This window comes from Ooceraea biroi, chromosome 1 (genome assembly GCF_003672135.1).
Source record: "Ooceraea biroi isolate clonal line C1 chromosome 1, Obir_v5.4, whole genome shotgun sequence".
NCBI classification, from domain to species: domain Eukaryota; kingdom Metazoa; phylum Arthropoda; class Insecta; order Hymenoptera; family Formicidae; genus Ooceraea; species Ooceraea biroi.
Window position 1 is genome coordinate 1,528,477 of NC_039506.1, and position 11,985 is coordinate 1,540,461.

The 11,985-nt window shown below is 34.8% G+C and overlaps 2 protein-coding genes across 3 annotated transcripts in view; one reads left to right on the forward strand and one right to left on the reverse strand.

The window, feature by feature from the left end:
- Window positions 1–3,558, reverse strand: part of LOC105280238 (aquaporin AQPAn.G) — a 29,357-nt gene extending 25,799 nt beyond the window's left edge. Inside the window, exon 1 of the mRNA XM_011340579.3 lies at window positions 106–3,558. The gene's annotated coding sequence lies outside the window, so the exon portion shown is untranslated. The remainder of the gene's footprint in view (window positions 1–105) is intronic.
- A 1,117-nt stretch (window positions 3,559–4,675) lies between these two features.
- LOC105280243 (aquaporin AQPAe.a) lies at window positions 4,676–10,888 on the forward strand. 2 transcript variants are annotated; one of them, XM_026968295.1, is made up of 5 exons: window positions 4,676–4,959; window positions 8,173–8,430; window positions 8,791–9,075; window positions 9,307–9,516; window positions 10,355–10,888. In XM_026968295.1, exons 2-5 carry the CDS (start codon window positions 8,173–8,175, stop codon window positions 10,391–10,393), a joined length of 792 nt encoding a protein of 263 aa, XP_026824096.1. In that variant the 5' UTR covers window positions 4,676–4,959; the 3' UTR covers window positions 10,394–10,888. The 2 variants fall into 2 exon arrangements, with proteins under 2 accessions (XP_026824096.1, XP_011338889.1); XM_011340587.3 differs by having other exon boundaries at window positions 10,518–10,888.
- The last annotated feature ends 1,097 nt before the right edge of the window (window positions 10,889–11,985 follow it).

Consider the following 11,985-nt stretch of genomic DNA (forward strand, 5'->3'; position numbering starts at 1 on the left):
GAATTTTAGGCAAATGTTTTTGTCATTTTGCCAATCGCGTCTTTTATTTTGGGAATTAAATAAATAATAACTATGTACTATTACTTCTCTTTCTATTCTTCAAACCTGCTTTTTTAATCCTCTCCTTTCCCACAAATACACTTGACGCATCTGACTTCAGCTTCATTTCTCTTCTACCTCCGACCTTTAGATCGTATAAATTGCGGTCGTTATGAACAGTGAATACCACCAAGGCCACTGATAAGATTCCGTTAGTAACATTTTACGGCAGTGATCTCTGATCGCGAACTTCCGGTCGTCGCCTGCAACGACCAATTAGTCTCTCGTAACTTGCTTAGATATCACCGCCCACGATATCAATCGCAACTGGATCTTACGTGATTTCCCTTTCGCCGACAATACGGAAAAGGCTTTGCCCTTTTCGAACAAAGCTGAAAATTATTATTCCAACTTTTAATCGATCGTTTCGATCCGAAAATCATCCAAGTGCAAAATATTAGTTACCTCAGTACCATCTTAGAAAATTATTGTAAGATCCTTCAAAACTGTTACACGTTTTACATACATGTATCTGTTGCGAAAATAAATTTGCTAATTTTCTATAAGAGAGATATTTGAAATAATACTCTTCCATTGTGTTGGCAGAGTTCGCGATTAAGGTCGAGCGGATAATTCGCCGTTATGTTATGTTTGTTGTGCCAAGTTCTTCGGTACTCCGTGCAATCCCACCGACCGTTCTATTTCGCAGCCGTTAACTGACGTTACGATAGTGAGCTCGCGTGCAGATAAAACCGCGACAATTAGCATACAGGAGGTCAACCGATGGATGCGATGAACGCGGGGAACATGCATAACTGCAGTTTCTTGCACTCGTCCGTCCGTAACGATCGACCTGCGAGGTGCAACGTCGCAGGAAATCTTACGGGGGTATCTCGCATAAACATATCTCTTAATTCATTAAAAATCCCGGTTCTCTTCTTCACAGTTAGTCCTCGTTAGTTCCTGCAGAGGAAATTTTAATTACTTGCCGAGAAACTGATTTACGTCAGATCTGGGAAGCAGATACAGCGAGAGGTTTCCTTCAACAGAATTTAAATCGCCGCACATGTACATTTATGAAGCAGCACATCCTTTGTGTGGCGGTTCTCCGTTCCTTCAATTGGAAGATTCATCTTTAGGGGGCTTATTTTTAGAATTATTTATGACGTTTCGTGTTGCTACAATTCAGAGAGAATAATGCGAACGATCCTTCGACCACGCGCGCCTATTCCTTCGATAGAGATAAGCGGAGATTAATCGGGTGCCTGGTTTTCTTCCGGCCGTCTCCTTAAAATCTGACACGAAACAGCGCCTGATACTGTTACTGCGCGTAAGCCGTCTGCATCTGATGCACGCATCTAAATCGGAAACGTTATTTAAATTCGAAGTACAACAGATATGTATAAATATTTTATAAATCTCTTTTTGAAATAGATGTCTAGACATTATAAAATCCATTACGTTTCATATCCTGGAACATTACATGGGGGATGAAACGCGCCTCTTGATTAAACGTACCTCTTGGAGAAAGAAAACGATCATAGATATTATCGGCGTCAAGAGGACTTTTTTTAGCCGAACCAATCTAGACGCGATATGGCAAGATTAAATAGAAAAGCAAAAAATATCGTTCGTCTACGCGCGAAATCAATTGAAGACAAGATTGTGTCGATCGGTCGCCAGCGATCGACAATTCACATAATACGACGAGTCATCCAAGTGGTGCTCATGCACCACATTACTGGTCGTTTGTATCGATATTTATGATATTGTCATTGATATTTTATTTTTATATCGTTAATTTGTGGTTAATATTTTAGATTATTTAACGATATATTAGAATTGTTTGATTATATAACTTGAATATTGTATATAACTTGAATTGATATTAAAATTAAATATTTGTTTTCTTATTTTCTTGTTGCCTTTAGGTATTTATCGACGTTATAATAAAAGATTTTAGACGCATGTTTAATACAATTCTAGATTTACTGATACATCGAAATGCAAATGTAGTATGCCTTATACACATTCTTAGCAAGACAAAGCGATGAGTTGACAGCGCGCGACCGTCACGTGAAAAGAGCGGTAATGACTCCTCGATGATGATCCTCTTACGCTGCTTCGCGGAATGTGCTCGGACTCGGAAAACATGAAATGATTCATCGGCTTAGATAAATGACGGAATAGATCCTGAATCTCTATGTCATTGAACTTTAATGCTATCTCGAAATCTGAAATCCGTTCAAATATCGCTCAAATATTGCAAAAGGTTTAAATATATCATTAAAGAAATAATACATTATCGATTTTCTATCTTTAAAACCTCAACCACTTTATATAAATCACGGAGCTTTCTTTATCAAATATTATCGGGTTCTTGTGATAAATGTGCTCTTCTTTAGAATTCTCGATTAAAGACTTATCTTATCTCGTATATTTATCTTTTATAATAATTTACAAATATTGAATTTAAAAAATATTCTTTATTCTGCTAATAAGATTCTCTTTTAGTTAACAAAATTATTTCATAAAATTATCTTTCTCATATTTATATCGCTCTTTCTTTATTTACTAGTTTTCTCTTCGTCGCGCGATCTTATATGTTTAATGCATAATAAATATGCACACTTGCACCTGAGCCGTATAAACCTCGATTCAGCACCCAGATGACAACGAGGCATTCAGCTGTTTCCAATGAGAACAATATTCTAACAATACAACTCCCCTCCATGATGCAGTGTCATGTTGGCATTATGCAGCTCGAAGCACGCTACCATTTGATATTACAGTTGCAACACGTCGGAGAACGTGGTATAATTATAGTTTTATTCTAGGCAAACATTACGCTACAAGGGACTTTACTTGAAATCCGCCACTGCACAATTCTCCCAGTAGCTAATTAGTTTGTTGTAATTTGTAAACAGCTTTATGCACATCGAGAGAATATATAGTCATATAATTAATACTTATAAATAGGATTAGAAAAAGTTTTGTATTAAGTGTCTTTAATTTTTATTATTTGCAATCTGTTCAACTGTAGATATAAAATCACTTGTTGCATATAGAGATGATGACGAGTAAATCGAGAATGGCATTCGATTTACGCAAATTGATTGAAAAGAAATCTACTTAAGATATTTCTTAAGAATGTGCGTCGTGGAGTTTGTCCTCGGTTGCGCATTTTTTAAAAGTCGATTTATTTGTATATTGATTATCTTAATAACACTTGACACTTACTTGCACGATTGGTTAAACAAGACACAAAAAGAAGACAAGTTATGCAAGTTAGCAGAACTAATACTTCATGTTTAAAGATGTTGACACTCAGAAAAATACTTACGAAAAAATCTTCATGAATTTTATCTATTTTCCTTTATTTCAACTTATTCAGATTCATAATTTTATATGAATATACTGTAATAAATTTAAGAATAAATTTATTAAATGGTTACTCAATGTGATTTAAGATTAAATCAGAGATTAGTCATAGGAAAAGATAAGTGAAATAAAAAGAAAAAAAAGAACGTAAAATAAAAGTACTAAGTAAGGCTGAAACGGTGATCGAATTCATCGTTTTCAGAGTAGTGGTCGTCGCGGTTAGGTGATTCCCCCTTCGTTATGCATCGCGTGTTCCGCAAGGAAGTACCGTTGAAACTATGCTTTCCTTTTCCTACCGGGAAATCACTATTTCCGATTACATATCTGAAAAAAGTTACAGTCAGCACATTTCCGAAGGAAATAAACTGCTTCAAGAATTATAAAATATAAAAATAAAATGATTACAGGAAAATATCTTTTAACGTTATTGATTTCTCTGAGGAAAAATATCGTATTTCTATGCGTGATTCTTTGGAGTGTATCTTTCTAATTTATTTAAACGAAGCCCCATTCTAGAATGTATGTTTTATGTGATTCAGCCTCAGACGAGTTTCGCTCGCTTCCTTTCTAACTTCCTAAAGCAATCGTACACAGCGTTTCAAGACTCGGCGTAAAAAAAGATTGCAACATAAAGGCCAAGAGGTGAATCGAAAACAAGTCTGGGTAAGAAACAAGCCATGGTATCTCTAAAAGTATAGTTGTGATATTTCATAGTAGTTTTGAAGAGTATCCTAATATCAGTATTTAGATTAACATACTTCTCGAAAAGTCAAATAAGCATTACCTTCATTCAAATTATATTGGAAATTTAATTGTAATTTCTCGTTGGCAATGACGTATCGTAATGTTTAATATTTTATTATAAAAGATACAAATTACCACTATTTGTCGATTATAACTCTGATTTAAATTCAGATTTGAATCCTTCCGTGGAATTTTGTATTCCTTCTGATTTATTTGAGAGATATAATCTATAATATTTCATTTAAAATTTGATCTAAATGCTTTTTTTTTCTCTCTTTCTTTCTCCCCCCCCCTCTCTCTCCCTCTCTTGGACGTGGATGATTTAATCGTCTTTAAGTCACAGAATTTTCGATCTTAACCGTGAGTTTATCAGGCATCCGGAGTCATGTCGCGGGGATCGCCTTGTTTATGAAAATGTTTCGCGCGTAAAGTCATCCGCACTCGCCGTTTTTAACCATGATATCCCTACTACTCTGATGTCAGCCAGCCGGTAGAGTACCAGAACGGATACCTACATACGTGAGGCCCGAGAGCTCAGTTCGCGACAGTTGTTGCTTAGTCGTTCTCAAGGAGCCATCTCTACTTCAACGTGACCTGACTGCGATCAAAGAACTTGTAAAGATTCTCAAAGGATTCTTAAGTAACTCTTGAAGAAACTATAGACTCTTTTAAGGGATTTTCGATATTTATCAAGGGACGATATTTGTCAAACGACTATCAAAGAATTGTCAGTAGACTTGAAAAGTCACCGAACGGATTGAAAGAAGAATAAGTGAGGACTTGTTAGACTTGGAGGTAAGTAGAGATTCATTCGCATTATTTTCTAATTTTGCCTGTATACATTTTTATTGTTATATATATAGTTGACTGCTTGTGTACATGTGTGAAGAATCCAAAATGCTACCATGCTCGTTAGATGCATAAGGAAGCTTTTATGATCTCGATCAGACGGTAGCATTTAGTGTACTACACGTGTATGCGTATCGCAAAGTCTCTTGGCAAATACGTGACGTTCATGCGAATGTTTCAACTATTTTCACCTTTACTGCGCTCCGTTTTCATGGAAACCAGACATTATTCTTTATCACTACGCCTGATATCTCTTTACTAATAATCAATAGTTATTCGCATACACATGCATTATGGTGCTCGATAATACTTAATAAACAAATTAATACCTAACCAATATTTTAAATTTTATTGAAGAATTGCAATTTAATTGAATGTAATTTAGTATGTTTATTCAACTGCTGTTAAGAATTTGATAAATATAACAAAAATCAAGCTATTCGTAGAAATCTCATTTTAAAACCAAACTAGATTTAATTAATTTATTTTAAGTCAAGTGTGGATCTTTGACGATTGACTGTAAAAAGTCTGATCAATTCGATATAAAGTGGAACGAGTGTATCACCGATCGTCTCTTTCGATCGATCCTTTAAAGGGATGGAGAAGAAGTCGTACAGTGTCAAGTAGAGAAAGAGAACGGAAAAATAACGTAAGCGGAGGGGAAAAATCCTAAGAAACCATATAGGGATAACGATGTTTCTAACAGCCGACGATAAATCGCCGAGGATCTAACGGGTGATTTATGCTTCTCAAACGACCGGTCTTCGCTTTTGCGGAACGATCGGTGACGGTCGCAAAAGAACGAACCTGAGGTGAATTCTCAGGTGATATAAAAGAAAGAGGTTTTATTGCCGCAAGTGGAACGTTAATATCGATAATCGTACCGCGAAGGGAAGTGGGACGTTAATGGAAAGAGAAAAAAATCATGACAGAAAAAGCGAAGAAACGAGTACATGTTATGTTGGAAAAATTGAGTTTTTCCAACATAAGGCTTTGTTGCAGTCTACGATATATTTATGGTGCAGCTTTCATATACAATTATTTGCCAACTGTTGACGGATATTGCAATAATGATTCACGCCGAGACTAACGCTCAGAGAAACAGAAGATACTTGCATATTCATTAAATTCTTGAAGGTGTTGAAGGTGCTCATTATTTTATATAAAGAAAACATATAATAATTAAGAATTAAATAATTATAATGATATAATTCGAATTGGAAGACCAAGTAATAGAGAAGATTTAAATTGTATTGTCCATTGAGTATTATGAATAATAATTCCAAGTATAAGAGAAGTATAATTAATAAGAATAATTAAGTAAATAAGATAATAAAAGTATGCTTCATAATTAATTATTCTACTAATCACTCTACTAATTAAATAACACATTGTGGAATTTTACAGAAATTTTTCGAGCGAACATTTTTCACTTGTGTTCCTATAAAACTTTTGTAATACCTACACAGAGAATTGATAGCACAAATAGTAAACAATTGTTCGAACTATTAACGCGCGATTTGGCAATAGCAACATTTTTTTGTCGTGGACGATTCGCGTCCGTGACTCGACTGCAGTTCGCGAGAGGAATGTATTTGCGAAATTATGACTACAACGATGGTACGCCAATCGAGTAAATGGAAAGAAAAGTACGTAAATGATGGAAATAGATGCAACTCAAGTTTCACAGAATTTTCCAAGACCATCGCGCGTCCGCGCTATATTAACGTGCGAACGCGCTTTTACGAGTTAATGAAATTGCCGACCGAGCGGAATTAATTAATTTAGTGAATTACATCAAACGACTATAAAAGTAATGAAAAAAGACACACCCAAGTTCTATAAATTCGAAAAATCATATATGAGTCATGTATAGATGTATCGAAATTGATTAAAGGAAAATAATTAACTTATTGTTAGAAATTGAAGGACTTATATAATACTTATAAACTCTGAATTTAAAACTTTCCGTAGATATCTAACAATAAGTCAAATTTTCCGTTGTATATAATGCGATATTTGCAAAAATCAAAGTTCATGGAACAAAAGATCGAATAAAAATGATGCACTGGTGTTGGTGTACGCGATTTGCATCGACAAGTAAATCCGGTTCCTGTCGGACCTACGCGATTTAGCAATGGCTCGATTTAGTAAATCGCTCGCACAAACGACAAATAGTTTTATAACAGACTCGGACGGAACGCGAAGGAGAAACAATCTTGGACTGTGACATCATATCCCAACGTAGGTTCGGATCATCTCGGTTTACGACTTTAGTAATGACGCTTGTGTAATTGCGTAATCCGCCTGCCGAATAGCTTTTTTGCAAGGGAAATCTTTTATCTCTGACGGGGCAATTTGCTATTTAATAGAATATTTATAAAAAAAATACGAGCAAGCAAATAAAAAGAGATACATTACCAAACTGTGCATAATACTACATATAACACAAATAGTAGTTTTACAAAATACATTTTGTTAAAAATAAATTCGCAATTTCCTTCATGTGTGTAATAGTGTATTCAAGAAAGACAAATTATTTCTGGATGTAAAAAAGTTGCACAATTACATACAATTCAACTCAGAGAAGCATTTTGAAGTCTTGCCAAAATTCTGATAAGAGCGGTCTTGAATATAAGCTTTTTATTTCGCACTTCGCTCGCACAAGAGGAAACCTTTGCTGGTCTTAATTAAAGCGCGTGGGTGATGATCTTGAGCGAGCTTCAGCGCGATTAAGTAATTCGAGTCGATCGCTCGAAGCTCGAGGATGTGACGATCTGCATGCGTAATGCAGCCTAGATGTCGAAGCTTTCGTCGCGGTTACGCTCGTAAAAAACGCACGTCCTCGAACTAAATCTACTAGTCGTGGACCGACGAAACTGCTAAATGTCGCTAAAGACGAACATTAATAGTATTGTTGTATAATAAGTATCGTATTTTGTTCTGAGAAGAAAATAAAATCTGTCCTCTTCTCTTCGCGTTAATTAATAATAATTATTTAATGCAATAATAATTTCCTCATTTATCTAGAGTAAAATATAGCTTTTTATTTTTAATATTTTTCTAACTTATACGTATATTTTTCTTTATTTTATCTTGTTATTTAATTTTTAGTTTCTTTTTTTTTCTTTACTCTGTTACTTATGTCCCTTCGTGCAGATGGTGAACCTGAAGAGCGCTCTGGGCACCGATGAAATCACCGACAGGAAGGCCGGTCTCCCTCGTGCCCTTCTGGCAGAATTTCTCGGCACTTTGCTGCTCAATTTCTTCGGCTGCGGTGCTGTGATGACTGCCAATGTCGTCGCCATAAGCCTGGCCTTTGGTCTTGTGGTAGCGGGTGCGATTCAGGGGATAGGCCATGTTTCCGGTGGTCACATCAATCCGGCGGTCACGTTTGGTCTCATGGTCATTGGCAAGGTAAAATGATGTATCATAAGTGTATATAATAATTAATAAGTGTAGTACTGTTTAAAAAAAAAAACAAAACAGTATAACTTGATACGTTGCGATGAAAATCGATCGTTTCCGAGCCTATATAGATTGAAGACCAATACTTGCTGGATAAAGAGAACTAACGCTCTTTTTCGCGTTTAAATAAATCTCAAGTTAAACAAATTATTCATTAATGTGACAATAAATATTTTTACGCAACGACATGTTATTACACTGATAAATTTATTATTGGATACTGCACTGAATTGCATCTTGATTTTTCTCGAGTTTCTTTTTGCTACTTTTTTATTAATTATTCGCACTAACATCCTGCATTTTGCGCAGGTACCAATTATTAGGGGTATCTTATATGTCGTGGCGCAATGCGCGGGTGCCATCGCGGGTTCAGCAATCCTGAGGGCCCTCTCATCTGACATGATGGACAATGACTTCCTAGGCGTAGTGAGACTCTCCAGGATTACTCCAGTCCAAGGACTCGGCGTGGAATTCTTTCTTGCATTGATCCTGGTCTTGGTGGTTTGCGGCGCGTGTGATGCCGCTAAACCGGACAGCAAGGGTATCGCCCCCCTAATAATTGGCTTGGCAGTTACCGTCGGCCATATTGTCGGTGTAAGTATCTCAATTAATTCTAAAGATCAATTAATTGTTATAATTGATTAAAATGTAACAATTAATTGTTATAATTGATTAAAATATAGCAATTAATTGAAGCTTGATAATTAATCTGAGATCTCACATATCAGCTACTCAAAACTTGTATTGTATTTTATAATGACTTAACGTCTCCCATATCTCTTTATAATGATTCTATATCATCAATGATTCGCGCGTGATAATTAGGTGCCGCGGACAGGCGCCGGGATGAATCCGGCACGTTCGCTGGGCAGCGCTGTGGTGATGGGCGCCTTCGAGGATCATTGGGTGTACTGGATAGGTCCAATTCTGGGCGGTATCGCAGGTGCGCTTATCTATGTGCACGCGATCGGCCCGGCCAAGGAACCGGAAGTGCCTGCTAGGACGTATGCCTCTGTCGCCACCGAAGAAAAGGAGGTATATTATACTACGAGAACGTGAGGCTACTTTTTCAGACACGAATAAAAAGCGTTCTATCACTGGCTCCTTGTAATCAATTCTTGATTCTCACAAATTTATTGACATTTTTAATAAATGGATTTTTTAGTAAATTACTTAATTTCTGTTAAATTCTTCAGTTTTAATTTTTCAAGTTTTGCATAAATTAATCTGTGATAACCTTTTTAATATTCTTTTTACATATTTCTAAATCTTGAACAAATGCATATTGTTTTTGAATTGTTTTAAACAAGTTATGTTTATATTATGTAATTTAATTTGCTATCATGTAATATTCAATAATTTAAGTAAATCATTTCTCAATAAATTAAAATTGAAATATCTTATTACTATCGTTTTCATTTTGGTGTCTACTATTAGTGTCTGAAAAATGGCTTAAAAATAATTTCTAGATATATTTAAGTCCAGCATCTTTCTATTCATTAACAAAAATTTAATCCGCATGAAAAAAAGTCTCTCTATTGAGTGACACATATTAACTTTCTAATTAAAAATACGGAAGCATTTTCCCGGAATCTTGCTTGATATTCTTTTCTTGATGAGAAAATTTTGCTTGTAAAAATTCGAAAATAAAAGCAGAAAACTTAATCCTTATGGGACAGAGTATTTAATTAACGAAGATATTATATGCACGTAATACATGATAATAAAATATTACGGAAATGCACACTCTTATTTTTCTTTTATTATTTTAAATATATAATATATAGACGTAAAATCTTGTTGAGCAAAAATTTTGTTTATAAAATATTTTTTTATTTATTAAGTTTTATCCACGATTGTCTCTGTCCCACAGAGGTTCGAGTACATTGACAGCGGACATGGTGGACTTTGAAATATACGAAGATGCTCAGACATACAAGAGCGATCTAGCGATTCCAATATTGTATAATAGAACATCGCTTCGTATATATGCGCGAAAGAGAAAGAAAAGCGAACATTCTATTCTTGTTTTCCAGCTCCAGAGTCTTACCAACAGGAAAAACGTCAATCCTGCTTGATGCTCTAACTGACTTTAACCATCTTTTGCCAACTCGCCAATCGTCTTATAGATAACGTAGTGAGGATTATCGGATAGCTTTTATACATATAAAAAGTCACGCACAAAATTGAATTTTTCAAATCACTTTTTAAAGGAGTGTTCTTAGAGAAATATTGTGACGATATCAGTGTTGTTAAGAATGCAGAACGATCTAAAAATGCAATCACCCGCATTGCAATTGCCAATTTATGAAAATATTCACATAAACTGTAATTAACTAGAGTTTAATTGTTTCATAGATTATTCTGTATAATCGCATGAAATAATGAAACAATGACGTCAGAAATGGAGAAAGCGATTTTCCTTCCTCCAAAGGGATCTTCGAAAGAAATTACGAAATGCTTCTTATTGCTGGCATCTTGTACAATGTTGAGCAACACTCGCAGTAATGTGATTACACAGGATGTGATGCATCACGATAACATCTTGATAATCGATCGACCGGAGATTTGACTGAATGCCCACCGCGCTTCTATTAATAATAGAAAAATCACGCAACTTGCTTAAATGCTAGATGTGAAATTTGATATTTTGATGTTTAATAGAATAAGAATTTAATAGTCTTTACATTATAAGAACATTATCATGACTCACATATTACTTATTATCAGTTGCGCTCCAGCAGATGCATTTCTAGCATTTAATGCAAGCATAGATCGACAATCTCTTTTTTTATTTTTGTTATCATTATTGTTTGTTAAAAAAGTCATCGAGTCAATTCAATTTAATTCATTGCAATTCTCAATCATCTTTATTCTTATTTAAATATTAAAAATTAAGACTGATGACTGATGTATTATAATAGAAACTTGCAGATCAATGTTTTTTAATGAATATTTTGTAGCATATCCATCCTTATATTTATTAGTATGTTTAATTACTTGATGCTTTTGCGTGACTTTTCCGTGATAATTTCACAGTTATACTAATGCAAATGTGTGCTCATCTGCGCAAGCTTACAATCGCGCGAATTTACAATCGATTTTCGAGACACTGTTCGCGCGTTTATCCCAGACTCTCTAAACTCTTCAAATTATTCGCATGCACGAGAACTTTATTAAGAGTTCACTAATCTCAAAAATATAGGCCACAAAAACGCGACTAATTTTCACTAGCGCATAATCATGATCTATGACTTATCTATAGATCTATAGATTTCTCTTACTCGCGACAATGTGCATTTCCATAAACAGAAGCAACGTTGTGCATAAAACACATTTATGTAATAACAACGTATAATCTCATTATGTAATATAACATATAATCCAGAGCAAATATATATTATACATATTTGTAGATGTAAGTGTTACATGTAATATTGTATGGAATAAAGTCGAAGTTTTTATACAAACTTCTTTAGTTATTATTTATACAGTTATTTTGTA